General features: G+C 41.3%; 1 protein-coding gene and 1 long non-coding RNA gene across 2 annotated transcripts; one reads left to right on the forward strand and one right to left on the reverse strand.

The window, feature by feature from the left end:
- Window positions 1-735: 735 nt before the first annotated feature.
- LOC122466983 lies at window positions 736-14,854 on the reverse strand. The gene is made up of 3 exons (XR_006292805.1): window positions 14,411-14,854; window positions 5,289-5,410; window positions 736-940 (listed from the first exon to the last, which is right to left on the reverse strand). It is a non-coding gene; the product is annotated as an uncharacterized LOC122466983 (long non-coding RNA).
- Window positions 14,855-14,920: 66 nt separating this feature from the next.
- On the forward strand, window positions 14,921-17,474 carry CA3H2orf74 (chromosome A3 C2orf74 homolog). The gene is made up of 5 exons (XM_043553284.1): window positions 14,921-15,074; window positions 15,168-15,360; window positions 15,592-15,705; window positions 15,807-15,987; window positions 16,999-17,474. Exons 2-5 carry the CDS (start codon window positions 15,245-15,247, stop codon window positions 17,194-17,196), a joined length of 609 nt encoding a protein of 202 aa, XP_043409219.1. The 5' UTR covers window positions 14,921-15,074; window positions 15,168-15,244; the 3' UTR covers window positions 17,197-17,474.
- The last annotated feature ends 1,735 nt before the right edge of the window (window positions 17,475-19,209 follow it).

The raw sequence follows: 19,209 nt of genomic DNA on the forward strand, positions 1-19,209 counted from the left end.
GGGGGGGGGGCGGAGAGGAAGAGAGAGGGAGACAGAGAATCTGAAGCAGGCCCTTTGCTGTCAGCACAAAGCCTGATGTGGGGCTCAAACCCATAAACTGTGAAATCATGACTTGAGCCAAAGTTGGATGCCCAACCAAAGTTGGTGCCCAGACCACCCAGGCACCCCAATAAAAAGTTTTTTAAAAAGGAATACCAAAGTAAGGATATATATCTGTGTTGCTTATATGAATAAAGACTTTCTGTAAGAAAACACAAAAAAACTAATATCAGTGGTCTGGGGAGAGGTAGGGCAGGGCAGGTCGGGAGACGTTTTTGCCATAAAACCTTTTCATATTTAAAAATTTTTGAGCTGTGTGAATATATTATTTTTTTAATTGTTTACCTAGTAGAATCCTATCTCCAAACTGATCTAGCCTGCTTTTTGTCACACAGGTGTCTAGTGTTTGTTTCCCAACCTTTTTCCTCTTTTTTCTGACAATCCTGAAATATGACATATGGAACAATTATTGAAAAACTGACATCATTACTTTAAATAATGTTTACTAAAAGTCCTAAACATTGAAAGCTCAAATATTCTACAAAAGACAGTGTATTCAAATGTCAAACTATTATGCATATGTTAATTATAGGAAATATTCTGTGTCTTACCTGGTCTGACTATGGATACCCTGCAAGTTGTGACTGAATTTGCCCCATTTGTTCATAATAAACAGAATCAGCTGGAATAGAGCAATGTTACTTACAACATCTTTTTATTCTCTGTGAGAAATTATTCCTTCTCAGATAGGACTTGTCTTGGTCAAAATGCCAATATTTAGTTGTAGACATCTTTGGAGGATGCATGCCCAAAAGCAAATCGGTGTCAGTCTTCTAAAGAGTCCTCTCCCTCTTACTGACAATGATCCAGTGAACTTGAAGGGCCCATAGCAAAAGGGGTACTGAGGAAGAAGTCAGAGTGAAAAGAATAAGTATAGCAGAATTTCTAGTGGGTGGGTTAGTCCCACCCACTAGAAACAGCCACTGTGAACGTGATAAATTATAAAGATAAAGAAATCAGCCCATCTGTAAGCCAAAACAAAAATCAAAACAAAACAAAATCTCTTCTCACATATTTGGTTAAAAATTTAAAAATTATTCTTAGTGTATTACCCTCGTGAACAAACATGATCCATTTACAAATCTTCAATGTCATACTTTCCTTTGTTTATCTGAACAAATACCATGAGTTCCCTTCTTTCCTTTTCTTTTTTTTTTTTTTTAATTTATTTTGAGAGAGAGAGAGCATGAGCAGGGGAGGGGCAGAGAGAAAGGGAGAGAGAAAGAATCCCAGGCAGGTTTCACACTCAGTGAGGAGCCTGACGAGGGACTAGATTTGAGGTTATGACCTGAGCCAAAATCAAGAGTCACTTAACCAGCTGAGCCACCCAGGTGCCCCTCCAAAGGCAAATCTTAAAGGGGATTTGCATATATTCAGATATAGAAGAAAGCCTGTAATTCTGATATGTTAAGAAGCTGGGTTTGGTAATTACCTTTTATGACCCTATGGGTTGTCTTAAATCAGGTAAGTGGTTGTTTTGTCCCACTTGGCATAGGCTGGTACTGTAGTCTGTTTGTGGCCATCCAAAATTCATGTTGAAATACTAACACCTGTGGTATGCTATTAGGAGGTGGGACCTGTGGGTGATTAGATGAGAAGGTCAGAGCCCTCATGAATAGGATTAGTGTCCTTATAAAAGAAGCCCAGGAGGGCTCTCTCTCCCTGCTTCTATCATATGAGGACATAGCAAAAAGATAGCTGTCTCTAAACCAGGAAGAGGGCCTTCACCAGCCATTAAATCTGCCAGCACCATGATCTTGGACTTCCAGAACTATGAGAAATAAGTGTTTGTTGTTTATAAGCTACGATATTTCTGTTAAAGCATCCCAAACAGACTAAGACAACTAGGATCACTTACTTGGGCTGGAATTTCCAAGATGGCCTTATTCACATGTTCAGTGCCTCGTGGGAGCTGGGCCTCTCTAGCTGCAAGGTAAGGCTTCTTCCCTGGTGCTTCAGGGTTCCAAGAGAGAGGACGAAGAGGCTGACAGGCCTCTAAAGGGCCAGGCCAGAATTGACACAGCATTTCTTCTGTTATATTCTATTGGCCAAAGCAAGTCACTTGTTGACTCAGATTCAAGGGCAAGAGAAATGACTTCCCCTCTTGGTGGGAGGAGTGGCGTGCATATACATAATCTACCACAGTAAGAAAAGTGGGGGATGCAAATCTTTGCTTTCAAAATTCAGCTGAGGTTATTTGCATTTTAAGACAAACAAAATGCCATTTAAGAAACAACTAACCTTGGAAATAATAAGGGTAAAGAGATTAGAAATCATTATCATTATCAGGGGTAGAGGTGGTGCCTGGGTGGCTTGGTTGAGTGTTCAACTTTTTTTTTTTTTTAATGTTTATTTCTTTTTGAGAGAAAGAAAGAGCACAAGTGGGAGAGGGACAGAGAGAGAGAGAGAAAGAGAGAGAGAGACAGAGGACCCTAAGGGGGCTCTACGCTGTCAGCACAGAGCCCGATGCAGGGCTCAAACTCAGAACCATGAGATCATGACCTGAACTGAAGTCCCACACTTAACTGACTGAGCCACCCAGGCGCCCCAAGTGTCTGACTCTTGATTTCAGCTCAAGTCATGATCCCAGGATCATAGGATCAAGCCCCAGTCGGGCTCCGTGCTGAGTTTGGAGTCTGCTTAAGATTCCCTCTCTCTCTACCTCTGCCCCTCTCCCCAACTCGCACCCTCTCTCTAAAAAATAATAAATAAAAATAAAAAAATTTTTCTAAAGAAATCATTTTTGGGGAATTTTATACTTGAGAGGATGAGAGTTGCTGACTGGCCACGTTAAAGTGGAGGAGAGAAAAGAGAGGGAGGGATATAATTTCTGAAAGAAGCGTTTAGCAATGTATTTCTCTTGAAATACACAGAGAAGGGAGAGAGTATTTATCATCTGAATACTTACTAAAGGAATAGAATTCAAACGCTGGCAAATGTTATTCTTGGTGTATTGGCTTCCCTGCCTCTCCCTCCAGCACGACAGAAGCAACAGGGAACGGAGGGAGGATAGGAACCCAAACCCTTTCCTGTCCAGACCAAGTCCCCTACCAGCTCTGTGTAAAGGGTTTACTGAAGGCTTGGGGTAACTAGAGGGAATTACAATATGGTGGAGGATCCTCAAATTGGATACTAAATATGATGGTTCCCAAAGGCCAAGGAAAAGGAAAAAAAAGAACCCTTCTACAGGGATGCTAGGCTTGCTTTCTTGTCTTAAAATGTACCTTTTACTTCCTCCTTTCAAAGAAAGCACTCCATCTTTGATCCTTCCCAGTGCACATCTTCACACACACACACACACACACACACACACACACACACACACTCACACACGCCAAGATGCCCATGTGTGGGTAAGAAATAAAGCCTTCACAGACAATGAGCCTGTCACTCTCAGCTGCTCAGAGAACCAGCAGGTGTTGTGAAATTACCATCTTCTTTTACCCTATTAAACTAGGTTAAATTCTTAATAGCAATAGCAATAACAAAATTGTCGACCACTTTCCGTGTACCAGATGCCTTTCCAACCACATCTATATTAGTGCATTTAAATCTCACAACAATCCTTTGGGTACAGATATTATCTCCATCCTTGATGTGAGGACAGTGAAACACAGAGAGGTTAAGTAACTTCTCCAAGGTCACACAGGTAATCAGTAGAAAAGCAGGGATTCACAGCCAGATAATTCCCAGAACCACACTCGTGAGCCTGAACCATGCAGCCTCTCTTTTGCAGGGGTTCCTCTCCTACCAACTTCTCTGTAAGAAAGTCAGTAGTTGACAAACTCACCCTCTGGTGAGGGTGAGCCTCTGGGCAGGTAAGCACTGTTGTCTTCTGGTTGCATATGTGTAAGAAAGTAGGAAGGATACTTTTGTTAGCAGTGGCTATTTCTGGATGCTGGAATAAAGGGCAACTTATTTACCTTTTTAAAATATGTATTTTCGGGGCGCCTGGGTGGCTCAGTCGGTTAAGCGTCCGACTTCAGCTCAGGTCACAATCTCACGGTCCGTGAGTTCGAGCCCCACGTCAGGCTCTGGGCTGATGGCTCAGAGCCTGGAGCCTGCTTCCGATTCTGTGTCTCCTTCTCTCTCTGACCCTCCCAGGTATAACTTGAAAGCATTGCTTCAGATACAAAGTGTATCCACAACACCCTGATTTATTGGACACCACTGTGTAGAACAAACATGTCTCTTCTCCAACTCTCAATATGGCACCTGGGTCTGTATTAATGAAGAACAAGGTTCTTTGTGGGAGGGAGTGCGGTTTTCTCTGGGGTAGCAAGTAATTTAACCAACAGGTAGGAGGGTGGATGTCTCAGGTCCATAATGCATGCCTCATGTCATGGTTTCCACAGTCCTGGGTACTATAGTAATGCTTCCCACAGACCACTGTGTGTGCCAAAGCCCAAGTCCACAGCTGCTTGAGTTGCCTATGAAAGTATCTATGAAAGATGTCTCCAGAACTAAAAAACAAAAAAGAAAAAAAATACAAATGAAAGCTTTAGTCCTTCCATCTATCTTAGCCCGTGTGAGGCTGCACTGGTCCAAAGTAGAGCATGTGCAACTGATTCCTGGAAATAGGGGCCTGTGGACTTTGTGGGCCAAGTGGTTGGGCTTTCCAATGGGGCAGCCAGATAATTTTCAAGGGTAATTTTCATGAAGGCAGATTTAAGTCACTGGGTGAGTGGCTTAGAGTCCAGCCCCTCTTGGGCCAGAGTTGGAGGTGATGTGCTTTCCTGACACTAAGTAGGAGATAGGGTCAGGTTGCACAGTACTGGGTCCTGCTAGGGATCCCAGGAAGAATGCTATAGCAAGGCATGGGCATTCCTTAGGGGCAGGTGTTAAGGGTAGATTAGGTTGTCCTTAGCTCTTAGTTCTGCCAAGAGTGAAAAAACTAAAACTTAGCCACATTCCTTTGACCTAAGTTCTGGGCCTCAGGAGATGTAAGACTCTTGGGATGGAGGTACATCAGGCATCTTTTTTCTTTTAGGTTCTAGAGAGGTCTTGGTTTTCTGAACATATTAAGAGCACCTCCAAGAAAAGCATAGCCAACTTTAATACATAAACCCCCATTCATAAGAACCCTAATTCTTAAAGGTACCTTAGTGATCTTTACAATAAATGAAAGCCATGGTGAGTCACATATTGAAAGGATCATCTTGTGATGTTGAGAGAGAAAATGGACCCACCTGGACAGATCCACTTGGAGACAGATCACTACTCGCTACAGAGTCTTGTTGGTCCTCCTTCCACATATTCCATCACCAAAGCTATGTTCTGGGTTCTATTAAGTGAAGTCAGTCAGGTGTGGCTACAGAAGAAAAGACAGGAAAGGCTCAGGAAAACAATGTTTATTATACTCACAAGTCCTGGAGACTCAGGAGACAGAGCACACCATGCAGGGTCACACGGGAAAGCGCCAGTGTCCCTTAAGAGGCAAAAGGGACAAGAGTGAGGGGAGAGCTGAGGCCATAGACTTTACCAAAGTTTCTGTAGGAAAAACAAGGCAGGGCAGAGTAAACAGCTTAGCATTGGCTAATCTGAACAATTTCTTATATATATATATATATATATATATATATATATATATATGTAGTTATTTATTTTTAGAGAGAGCACAGGCAGGGAAGGGGGGCAGAGAGAGAGAGAGACTGAGAATCCTAAGCAGACTCCTCGCATGGTCAGCACAGAACCTGATGCAGGGCTCCAACCCATGAAACCATGAGATCATCACCTAAGCTGAAATCAAGAGTCAGACACTTAACCAACTGAGCCACTCAGGCGCCCATAATCTGAACAGTTTCTATGGGCTCTAAGCTATAGGGATGGTTTCTTGTTGCTTAGTGCCCGGCCCTGGGATGATCAAGGCGAGGTATGGCTCTGGATTGGTTAGCTTGCAAATGAAAGACATGCTCCCAGCTGAGTCCTTTGCTGTCTCTAAGAATTGGCTAGCCTCAGGATAGGTAGTCTCCCCAGCCAGGAAGGTTTTCAAGGTATCAAAACATCATACAGGAAATAAAAAATATAAACAACACAGGCTATTGCTGCATAACAAATGATCCCAAATGTAGCAGCTTAATAGAAACATTATCTCATAGTTTCTGTGAGTCAGGATTTCAGGAATGGTTTAACTTGGTGATTCTGTCTCTCTGGAGGTTGCAGTCAAGATGTTGGTCTACAGTAATCTGAAGGCTCAGTTGAAGGAAGATCAGTTTCTAAGGCTACTCATAGGAATATTGGCAAGAAGCTTTTTCCCTTGCTAATGATTGGAAGGAAGATTCAGTTCCTCATTACATGGCCCCATCCATAGGCTGCTTCACTGTTCCCACAACATGGCAGCTGGCTTTCCCCAAAGCAGGCAATCCAAGAGAAGAGGCAAAGAGGAAGTCATAATGCATTTTATCACCTACTCTCAGAGCTCACAGGTCCTCGCTTCTGCTACACTTCATTTGCTAGAAGTGATTCACTAGGTCTCGTTCACACTCAAGGAGATAGAAGGGGTATCAAAAAAGTAAAACCATCACAAAGTCCAACACCAACTTGATCTCCACAAAATAAGCCTAAGGGCATTTTAGCAAAGGTCATACTGTCCTAGTTTGCCCCAGATCCAATGATTCAGTCTTTCGAAGACCATGAATTTTAAACCATGAAACTTCTCCCATTTTTAGATTAGAGATCTAGGATTTGAGGGTGAATCTGTTTTGGGGTCTGTACAAAGTGGAGGCTTCCCATTCCCCCAGAGTGAGGTTTCAGAAAGCTGTGCTTTAAAGACTAGGGGTAGAATGACAGGGTATAGAGATGGGTTGGAATGTATAAGATAGGGATGCTATTAACCCCTTGTTTGTAGGGTGGGCTTTCTTCTTATAGCTACCACTGTAGACTGACTGTGCTGTTTATCAAACATTACCAAACATCACTATAAATAAAGGAAAAACATAGGTGAAGAAAAAGAGGAGGAAGATGGTTTAAAACGTTTGAGTAAATCAATAGTGGAAAGGTAGAAGATATGGAATTAAAAATTTTAAATATGTGTGTTCCTTTACTTTAAAGAAAATGTGGAATAAAAAAAAATGTGTCTCTCAAATTCCAGTAGTGGGTCATCCTACAGGATATACAGCATACCTGATTAGTGCTCCTAAAAACTGTTTAGGTCATCAAAAGTCTGAGAAACTCATAGCCAAGAAGAATCAAAGGAAACAAGACAACTGATTGTAATGAAATATCCTGCATAGAATCTTGGACTAGAAAAAGACATTAGATAAAAAGTATGAAAAACTAAGGAAATCTGAATTAACTATGGACTTTAGTTCATAATAATGTATTGATACTGCTTCATTAATAATAACCAATGTACCATACTAAGGTAATGTGTTAATTATCAACTGGGTGTGAGGTATATGAGAACTCTCTGTACTATCTTCTCAAATTTTCTGCAAATCTAAAAATATTCTTTATTTTTAAAAATGTTTTATTTATTTTTGAGAGAGAGAGAAAGAGAGCGCAAGTGGGAGAGGGGCAGACAGAGAGAGGGAGACACAGAATCTGAAGCAGGCTCCAGGCTCTGAGCTGTCAGCACAGAGCCCGACACAGGGCTCAAACTCATGGACCATGAGATCATGACCTGAGCTGAAGTTGGACACTTAAGCAACTGAGCCACCCAGGTGCCCCTCTAAAAATGTTCTTTAAGAAGGCTACTGAAACTAGTATGTGTTTTTGCCCAATACCGACCAGAATTTTATACAGAGAGGAGAACATCTCTCTGAGCATTGGCTTATCGATGATGTGCTGTGAACATTTGTGCTTTGAGGTTGAAAAGGTAACAGAAAAATTAAAAGTTATTAATCAAATTTAAGTAAGTTCCTACTAAAATTAAATTGCTCAAATGACAGAGTTGTGATTCTGGGGTTTCTTTTCATTCAAACAGAGTAGTAAAGGCTCTTGTGATCAGAATGACTTGACATCTGCAAGAGAAACTTTAACTTCTAGGCCTAAGACAATTGCTTAAAATCAGGGGAAAAATGCTTTTATAAGAAATAGTTCTTTTTTTCTGAAAGATGTTTCTTTCTTTTTTTCTTTTCAGAAAGAGAGCCCACATGAGTGAGGGAAAGGGACAGAGGAAGAGAGAGATTTTCAAGCAGGCTCCACGCTCAACAGGGCTCCATCTCATGACCAAGAGGTCATGACCTGAGCCAAAATCAAGAGTCTGACACTTAACTGACTGCACCACCCAGGCGCCCCAAAACATGTTTCTTAAAATTTAAGTCACATCACCAAGGTATGTTTTGTTCTGACATTTTCGCCTCCCCAAAGGAAACAAACAAAGAAACAAGACTGTTGGGCTCTTCAGATGATTATGATTCCCCTTTTACAAGTTAATAAGACAAATTGTTTTAAAAAATCAAAGCTTTTTTTTTTTTTAATGTTCATCCATTTATTTTGAGAAAGAGTGCAAGCAAGGGGAGGAGCAGAGAGAGAGGAAGAGGGAGAATCCCAAGCAGGCTCTGTGCTGTCTCTGTGCTGACAGCACAGAGCCCAGTGTGGGGTTCACTGTGAGATCGTGACCTGAGCCAAAATCAAGAGCTGGGCGCTTAACTGGCTGAGCACACCCACCCCCCAAAATCAAAGTGGTTTTTTAACAGTTTTATAAACCTAAAGCAGAAATTGCTTTTGCCTCAACTAAGATTAATAGAAGAGTAAAGCCAAGAAATTAGAAATAAGGTATAAAAAAAAAAGGGAATAAATAGAAGTTAAAAGTAATAAATCAAAACAAAAGATATTTGGAGCCCAAAAACAGTGAAACAAATGGATGAGATATAAAGAGCCAGAAGCCAATAAACTTTTGCAAATAAAAAATTAGTATTTTAATATCAGAGTTTAATCTACATATTTATGTATAAATATGACCATCGATGCTATTTATAAAGGCAGTAAGATGTCCAGTAATACGAAAATAATTGTAACGCTTTTATAAATTGGGGAAATGTGTATGTATTTAAAAAAATCATCTTTTAAAAAAATTTTGTTAGTTTATTTATTTATTTTGAGAGAGAGGGAGCGAGTGCAAGTGGGGGAGGAGCAGAGAGAGAAGGAGAGAGAGAGAATCTCAAGCAGGCTGTGCACTGTTAGCGCAGAGCCCTTTGCAGGGCTGGAACTCATGAACCTGTGAGATTCTGACCTGAGCAGAAATCAGAAGTCAGACACTAACCGACTGAGCCACCCGGGTGCCCCTAAGAAAAAAATCATCTTTTTGAAGATTATCAGAAGACATTGGGGAAATGTTTATAATAAAAATGGTAAGTTTAACAAAGTACATATATAGTGATTCTAATTTTTTTAAGTTATAAAAATACACATGTGTTTCCTCAAAATGTTAAACATAGACTTAACCATATGACTCAGTAATCCTGAGTCGTACATATATACTTTCATATATATCCAAAAGAAATGAAAACTTATGTCTCTGTAAAAACATACACATGAATGTTCAGAGCAGCATTATTCACAATAGCTACAGTAGAAACAATCCAAATGTTTATCAACTGATAATGGATAAAACAAAATTTGATATATTCATAAAATACATTATTTGGCAATGAAAAGGAATGGTGTACTGTTAATGCTACAACATGGATGAATCTTGAAAACATTATGCTAAGCTGAAAGAGGCCAGACATAAAAGGCCACATATTGTATGATTCCATTTATTTTGAATATTGAGAATAGGCAAATCAATAGAAACAAAATAGATCAGGGGGCCATGTGCTGGCTCAGTCGGTGGAGCATGAGAGTCTTGATCTCGGGGTTGTGAATTTGAGCCCCATGTTGGGTGTAGAGATTACTTAAAAATAAAATCTTAGGGGCGCCTGGGTGGCTCAGTCGGTTAAGCGTCCGACTTCAGCCCAGGTCACGATCTCGCGGTCCGTGAGTTTGAGCCCCGCGTCGGGCTCTGGGCTGATGGCTCAGAGCCTGGAGCCTGCTTCCGATTCTGTGACTCCCTCTCTCTCTGCCCCTCCCCCGTTCATACTGTGTCTCTCTCTGTCTCAAAAATAAATAAATGTTAAAAAAAATTTTTTTTTAAATAAAATCTTAAAAAGAAAAAAAAAGGCAATAGTTAGTGGTTGCCAGAGACTGGGGTCTGACTGTTAATGGGTAAGGGACTTCGTTTGGGGATGATAAAAATATTCTAAAATTATACTGAAGGGGGCTGTACAACTGTCAGTATATGTCATACAAAATGCCAGTATATTTCAATAGTTTTTACTTCTAGATGTTGGAATTACATCAGATTTTATTTTCCTTTTTTTTTTTTTTTTTGGCATTTTCCAAATTTTCTGCAAAAAACACAAATTTATTTATTTATTTATTTATTTATTTATTTATTTATTAATGTTTATTTATTTTTGAGAGACAGAGACAGCATGAGCAGGCAAGAAGCAGAGGGAGAGGGAGACACAGAATATGAAGCAGGCTCCAGGCTCTGAGCTGTCAGCACAGAGCCTGACGTAGGGCTCAAACTCATGAACTACAAGATCATGACCTGAGCTGAAGCTGGCCTCTTCACTGACTGAACCACCCAGGTGCCCCAACACAAATGTTATTTAAAACAGTTACTGGGATGCCTGGGTCGCTCACTCAGTTAAGTGTCTGATTTTGGCTCAGGTCATGAGCTCGCTCTCCGTGAGTTCGAGCCCCGCGTTGGGCTCTGTGCTGACAGCTCAGAGCCTGGAGCCTGCCTCGGACTCTGTGTCTCCGTCTCTCTCTACACCTTCCCTGCCGCACTCTGTCTTTGTCTGTCAAAAATAAATAAACACTGAAAAAAAAATTTTTAAACAAATGGTTGTTCAATCAGTGTTAATCCAGGTGTAATCTCTGGGTAGGTATTTGTCATTAAATTGCCACTGGTCTGCAACACAATACAGAAATTGAAAGTAAATACCTAGAAACTTTTAATAACTATTTTACATTGCTGTAACATCCAAACATATGATCACTCTAATAATTCTGTTTTGCGCAAGTATTGGTCCTCAGTGGATTGGAAGAAAAAAAATTGAAACCTGCTTCTTTGCTACAGATAGAGAAGCTCTGCCCTAGAAAATTTCTAATGTTTTATCAGAAAATGTTTAGATCAAAGGCTATGAGTACAGAGGTTGAGGAAAGCAAGTAAAAACTAAAACAGATTAAAATAAAATATGTAAATAACAATAACCGTACAAATGATTAGAGCAAATTATGTCTTTTAAAAGAGATAAAAGCAAAAAGCTTACTGGCTGAACAAAATCAATTGAAAAACCACTCATGTTCCAGTTAGACAGACAGCAGAGGTGGGCTTGGCTTCACCTCCCACAGCAGCATCCCCAGAAAGAGATAGTGCTCTCATCCTTTCAAGCTCAAGCTTCCAAAATAAAACACCAAAGGAAGTTCCCTATTTGCCTCTTGATAATGGTTCCCACTTCTTGTTAAGGGTGCTGGGTTGTCACAGGGGTGGGACCAATGTAATGTGCAAAAGGCTTGGTCTGTACACACCCTGGGGGAAACTTGCTCTTCTGAGGTGAGATGGAATGTCCTCTTACTTCTTCCCTGGGTTGGAATCACAAGGTCAAAAAGTCTCCCGGGGTGGGGGGCACCTGGGAGGCTCAATGGGTTTTGGCTCAAGTCATGATTTCATGGTTTGTGAGTTCAAGCCCCAAGTTGGGCTCTGTGCCGATGATGTGGAGCCTGCTTGGGATTCTTTTTCTCTCTCTCTCTCTCTCTCTCTCTCTGCCCGCCCCCCCCCCCCCCCCCGCTGCCCTTGCTTGGCTATTATGAATAATGGTGCTGTGAACATGGGTGTACAAATATATCTGTTCCAGTCCCTGCTTTCCTTCTCTCGTGAATATACCCAGAAGTGAAGTTGCTGGATCATATGGAACTCTATATTTAATTTTCTGAGGAAGTGCCATATTTTTCCCATGGTGACTGTACCTTTCACATTCCCACCAACAATTCACAAGGGTTCCAACTTCACATTCTTACTAACACTTGTTATTTTTTTTCTTTTCTTTTTTTTAAGTAATAGCTTTACTAATCGGTGTAGTGGTTATTTCATTGCAATTTTGATTTGTTCCTTAATGATTAGTGATGTTGAGCATCTTTTCATGTGCTTATTGTCCATTTGCATATCTTCTTTGGAGAAATGTCTATTCAAGTCCTTTACCCATTTTTGAATTGGGTTTTTTTGTTATTGTTGAGTTGTAGGAGTTCTTTATTTATTGTGGATATTAATCCATTATCAGATATGTGATTTGCAAATACTTTCTCACCACTGAGTATGATGTTAGCTGTTCCTATATATGGGTTCCTATATATAGGGGTTCCTATATATGGGCTCTATTATGTTGCAGTAGGCTCTATTCCTAATTTTTTTAGTGTTTTTCATCATGAAAAGGATGTTAAATTATATCAGATGCCTTTCCTGAATCAATTGAGATGATCATGTATTTTTCTCCCCTTCATTCTGTTAATGTGGTATATTACGTTGATTTTTCTGTTAAGCCATCCTTGCATTCCAGGAATAAATTCCACTATGTTGTGGCATAATCCTTTCAATATGCTGCTAAATTCAGTTTGCTAGTACTTTATTGAGGATTTCTGCTTCAGTGTTCATAAGGGAGATCAGTCTTTATGTTTCTTTTCTTGTATTGTCTTTGGCTTTGGTATCAGGATAATGCTGGCCTCATGCAATGAGTTAGGTAGTATTCCCTTTTCTTCAATTGTTTGGAAGAGTTTGAAAGAGATTGGTTAGTTCATCTTTAAATGTTTAATAGAATTCTCCAGTGAAGCCATCTGGTTCAGGGCTTTTCTTTGTTCAAAGGTTTTGATTATTGATTCAGTCTCATTATTATATTTCTATTCAGATTTTCTATATCTTCACAATTCTGTCTGATTGTTTTTCTAGGAATTTTTCCATTTCATCTGGATTATTCAATTTGTCAGCATACAATTTTCATAATACTCTCTTAGAATATTTTTAAATTTCTGTAGAATTGGTAGTAATTTCCCACCATGTGTAATTTTTTTTTAAATTTTTTTTTCAACGTTTATTTATTTTTGGGACAGAGAGAGACAGAGCATGAACGGGGGAGGGGCAGAGAGAGAGGGAGACACAGAATCGGAAACAGGCTCCAGGCTCTGAGCCATCAGCCCAGAGCCCGATGCGGGGCTCGAACTCACGGGACCGCGAGATCGTGACCTGAGCTGAAGTCGGACACTTAACCGACTGCGCCACCCAGGCGCCCCCCACCATGTGTAATTTTTGAGCACACACCCATGTGCAAGGTGCCCTGGGTTAGGTTCTGGAATCCATCTTCGAGTATCATGACATCAGAAACTTCTAGTCCAGTGTACTTAAAAATGTGATTTATGGACAAAGTTGGATAACCTTACACTTTTCAGAATTATGTTAACTATATATATAAATTTAACATCGATTTCCAAGTTACATTCAATGAAGGAAAATGTTTATGATAGTCTTACTAGCCCTAACTTGTTGCTAAAGGTCTCTGGTCTCAGACTATATCTGGTACAAAGTCTTGGAGGCAGGACCAACTAGCATCAGTGCCCTCTGGTCCAGCACTGCTCATGGCACCACATACATTCAAGCCCAGTGTAGGAATGGGGCCCCTTTTTACTTTCTATTCCATGTGGTATCCACACAGTAGATGACACAAGGCACACTAGTCTTAAGGATACAGTTTGATGGGTTTTTACATAAGTCTAAATGTGTGTAACTAACAGTAGATCAAAAATAGTCCCATCTCCCAGGAAAATCCTTTATGTGTACATGAGACATGGGAAGATTTGGGCTCTTAAAGTTTCAGTCTGGCAGCAGTGTAGAGGAAGGAGAGTGATATGGGCTCTGAGTCTTTATCTGGGAGCCTTGCTGCAGGAAGCATCTGTGAATTCTGACTCTGCCAGGAGTGGCCTAGATGTCCCCATGTTCTAGAAATCAGGGTTGGCCTGAACCCTCCAACAAGCTCTACTTGTACTTACACACACACCACATACATACATACCACACCTGCCGCACAGACCCATCCATTCAACATTTGTAGGCTTTGCAGATTCTGATTTGGTGCAGTATCCAGTGATTAAAAAAAACCGTAGTCCTCGCCCTTCTGAAGGAGAGCCAGTGTTACTACAGCCCAGAGACCCCCAAGGGCTCATTTTCTGACTCTTTTAGATGTGGTTGGCAGTACCTGCCATATTCCTTTGTACCTTCCTTTGCTTCTCAGAAAACCCTAGCTCTGCTCCGTTGTGGGCATCACTCACTCACCTGAAGTGAGGTTGGGGGCAGGATCATCATGACTCTGATCATCTTGCTCTGCTCCTGCTTCCTCAGCCATAGCTACTAGAGGTGCCAGTTTGCTTATTTGTCCAGAAAGTAGGTCCAGGGATGTGAGATTAGAAAGATATAGGCTATTTAGCCTGGAAAGCACCCATTAGGAGGTAAGTAGATTACTCTACAGAGGGATTTTATAAGAAGGAAGTGGACTGATTATTCATTGTCTCTGAAAGAAGCATAAGAGAAACAGGCTCGGGTTAAGAAAGGAAAGCTGGTGTTCAGAGAGCAGAAAGAAAATCCTTATGCAAAGAGTAGTCATGGTGGTGCCACATGGCCTCCACCTCAGCCCTCTGAGAGGAGAGGACAGATAGCAGCCCAGAGGAGAGTTTCGTAGTTCTCCTGACTCTGGTGATGGGCAGGGTTGGGCTGGCACTCTGGTCCTGCTAACTGAACGGTTCCATGATTCTATGATGTCACTGAAGAGAAAAGAATGGGGAGCTGGGCTTGGCTCCAGCTGCTCCAATTCCTCTCCTCTGGATTCTTGATAGTTTTTGGGGTGAGGGGAGGTGAGCTGAGCCGATCCCACGTGTCCCAGCTCAGTCTCCCCTCCAACCACCTGAGCCCCCACCATATTTATGGAGAGAAATTAGCCAGTGTGAGTCAACTTCATTGAAACAAGCAGAGCATCTTTTATGAAGTGGATCAAAAGGACAACAATGAAAATAGCCTTGTGTTCTTCTGTTTCTAGAAAACGTAAAGAACAAGAGAACTACATTCAAACTAAGCTGGAAAAGAATATTGCATGATCTGTGACTGTGGGAGTAGATGAGTCTTCTGGCTAATCCTCTGGCCTTTGAAATCACCGCAATCACTTTCTTCATCCTCCTTCTAATTTGCTTCATTTGCATCCTCCTTTTATTGGTGGTTTTTTTATATAAATGGTATAAATCCATGCTGATAAATTGGGATCAGATTTCAAGTCATGCTAGCAAATGTATCTAGAAATTATCTAAGTCAATTTATGATAGAGCCAGTAACGCCATAGCTACCTACTTTGTCCATTTAGGAATTTTAGGAAATCTAATTTCCTGTTTAAAAGTGATGTTCTATGCCAAGCATTCAATTCGAGGCCATTCTCCTTTTTCTGAATTTTTTTGCTTATTCATTTTCAGTTTCCAAAGCAAGAAAGATGTACAGACAGAAAAACGCCCTTGTGCAGATGGTAATGGAGGTGAAGGTTGTTTAGCTGCTAATGTGGAGGCGAACATTTCAAGAGACCAAGAAAAGTAAGTCTGTATTGTAGAATGTTGTAGAAAGTCATTTTGGGGTATAGCAATGGTGGCTAACACGCCTGAATTTCTAAAAATCCTGCTGATTGATTATCTAGGACTCTCCTGACACAAATCATAGACTTGGACGCACCCGTGAGGCCTGGCATTCTTGTCCAGAGACGGAGTAAAGAAGCATTGATCACACCCTTAGAAGAGAAAGAAAACATGGAAGAAGAGGGGGAGGACATAGTAAGAGAGAAGCAAGAACCTAAGAATGCTGAAGGAAATGGTCAAGAGGTGACGGACTTTTCTACTCTCAAGGGGCCGTTTAGAATTTGTTTAATTGAAAAGGTGGTAAATGACTTGGCTGGGTCCAATGATATGGCTTTGCCTGCAACTTAAGTTTTTACCTGAAAGGAGCATCGTGTCTGCAGTCATCCAAACCATCTTCTTAGCTCATCAGTCTGTGTTATTAAACCAGTCATACGTGCCAAATCTAGACACTTTCCCATTCTTTACTCTTACATTTGTGTTGTTCCTAATAGTTCCCCTTCATTGTGCTTTCCCCAGAATCCTAAGATCTCAGAGCTGGAGGAGTCCTTGGAGATCATCTAGGGATCCAGCCCTTGAGAAAATGAGATGAATTGCTCAAGGTCATTCTTCCCCCATAGCCAAGCTCAGGACCAGGCCCCATGCCCCCGTTTTGGTTCCAGGCTCCTTATACAACAGCATACAATCACCCCTGCACCTTCTCGAGCTCCCTGTTGGGGCTCCCTGATAGGGACAGTTCACATCTTCCCTTACACAAGGCCTAAGCCCAGAGGCAGAATGACAGTGCAGGGGGCTCCTTTGTAACCATAGAAATACGAAAATGAGATCATGATGGATTACCGCTGCTTTCCTGTATCACTTAGAAACACTTCTTCTGTTTCTCACGAACAATGCTTCTATATTTAATTTAAAATATAAATTAAATTAAAAATATAAACTTAGGTGTTTTTTTTTTTTAATTTTTTTTTCAACGTTTTTTATTTTATTTTTATTTTTGGGACAGAGAGAGACAGATCATGAACAGGGGAGGGGCAGAGAGAGAGGGAGACACAGAATCGGAAACAGGCTCCAGACTCTGAGCCATCAGCCCAGAGCCCGATGCGGGGCTCAAACTCACGAACCACGAGATCGTGACCTGGCTGAAGTCGGACACTTAACCGACTGCGCCACCCAGGCGCCCCTAAACTTAGGTGTTTTAAAGAAGGGCTTGTTGCTTTCGTAAATTAAGCATTTGACTGTTGCCCCATTCTCTTGCAGGATGATGATTTGCAAAAACCACCCATACCTGTCACCAGAAGTCAATCAGCTGTTGAAAACCACAGAAGACCTTTAAAAGGAGTGACATTTTCTAGGGAGGTAATTGTTGTGGACCTTGGGAAGGAATACCCGAAACCTCAAAGCTACCCTTTAGAACATAAAGAGAGAAAATTAGCTCAGAAAAGTGTGGGTAAATGAAATGTAAACTTAGATGAACAATGAAATGACTGGGGGTACAAGATCATGATGAAATGGCAAAGTATGGGGAATTAAGCAAATACAGATAGTATTTTACCTTTGTGCAGAAACAAGTGGGCTACATGCAAAATTTTTAAGTAAAATACCCAGAGCTTGAATATAGTTTTTTTTTAACTCGAATCTGAGTTCAAGAAATGTATTGTATTAAGTGTCCTTAAAACACTATCTACTCAAACACTGTTCTAACATGTGAATAAAGTTATTTGTGTTTGTGCAGATGTCTGTTAGGCAAGTCATATTTAAGGGGAACTTTGGGGATAGCATGTTTTTGATGCTGTCATCACAGGCATTCATGACCAAATGACATTACTGTTATCATCATGGAAACTTCCAATAACAAGGACTAGAATCTCCTACTACATAATCCCTGTTGAACTCAGTCCTCAAACCTTTATTGTACTGACAGCTGCTTTGGGTTTTTTTTTTTTTTTTAACATTTATTTATTTTTAAGAGAGAGTTAGAGCATGAGTGGGGAGGAATAGAGAGAGAGGGAGACATGGGATCTGAGGCAGGCTCCAGGCTCTGAGCTGTCAGCACAGAGCCTGACACGGGGCTTGAACTCATGGACCGTGAGATCATGACCTGAGCTGAAGTTGGACAGTTAACCCACTGAACCACCCAGGCTCCCGAACTGACAGCTGCTTTGTAAGATTGCTAGAAAAAAACCCTACCGTCACCAACAAAACATCCTGTTGCTTCAGGCGAGTCCTGAGTTTACACTATTCTTGATTCCAGTAGTTTAAAATCTGCTGTCCATATGTGGAATAAGATAGTATAGGCCATTAAATCATCCAAACTGCTGCAGTAAACATTGTTAAATGTGTAAGAGGCCATGAGAGAGAGAAAAAGCAGAAGGGGTGCCTGGGTGGCCTAGTTAGTTAAGCTTCTGACTCTTAATTTCGGCTCAGGTCATGATTTCGAGGTTTGTGGGTTCAAGCACCGCATCGGGCTCAGCACTGACAGTATGGAGCCTGCTTGGGATTCTCCTTTTCTCTGTCTCTCTCTCTGCCCCTCCCCAATCACTGCTCCTGTGCGCTGTCTCTCTCAAACTTAAAAAAAAAAAGCAGAAGGGGAGCCTGGGGCGGGGTGGGGGGGTGGGGGTGGGGCTCAGTCAGTTAAGCAGCTGACTTCAATTCAAGTCATGATCTCACAGTTCCTGAGTTAGAGCCCTGCCTTGGGCTCTGAGCTTACAGCTCAGAGCCTGGAGGCTGCTTCAGATTCTGTCTCTGTCTCTGTCTCTGTCTCTGTCTCTCTCTCTCTCTCTCTCTCTGCCCCCCTCTCTCTCTCTCTCTCTCTCTGCCCCTCCCCTACTTGCTCTCTCTCTCTCTCAAAAATAAACATTTTTTTTAAAAAGCAGAAGACAGAAGACCTAGCATTTGATTCAGGGTCTAGCACATTGTCATGTGTATGACACATGCTCAATGTTGAGTGATTGAAAGAGTAAGTGATACATTTAGAATGTGACTAATTCTAAATGAAGAGTACTGACACCCTTTGATATTGAGAGAAGTCCTTGTAGTCTGGGGTTGTTCCACTGTGAGAAGGAACTTAATGAATGGAAGGATTGGATAATACAAGCAGAAGGAAGAGTGTTTTTCAGCTGGGGAAAGGCATAAGCCAAAACAAAGTGAGAATGTGGGTCAAGTTTGGTGGACCCCAGTTACCTGGGGCTGTAGGTTGTCATTGAGAGTTGAGAGAGAACAGTGAAGTGTAGTGAGGAGTCAGAGTAAGGTCACTCTTGGGATTCTAGGCTGGAGGTATAGGGTGGAGAAGGGATAAAAGCAGTATGGACTTCAGGGAAGAGGGGAGGGATGGTCTACAAAAATATTCAGAGCCCGTGAGCTCTCTACCAGCACTTAAAAATCTGGGTCTTTCACCTGATGATAATATTAAACATTTTTTAAATTGTGGCAAAGTACACATAACATAAAATTTACCATCTTAACTATTTT

The sequence above is a fragment of the Prionailurus bengalensis genome, chromosome A3, assembly GCF_016509475.1.
Source record: "Prionailurus bengalensis isolate Pbe53 chromosome A3, Fcat_Pben_1.1_paternal_pri, whole genome shotgun sequence".
Taxonomy (NCBI): domain Eukaryota; kingdom Metazoa; phylum Chordata; class Mammalia; order Carnivora; family Felidae; genus Prionailurus; species Prionailurus bengalensis.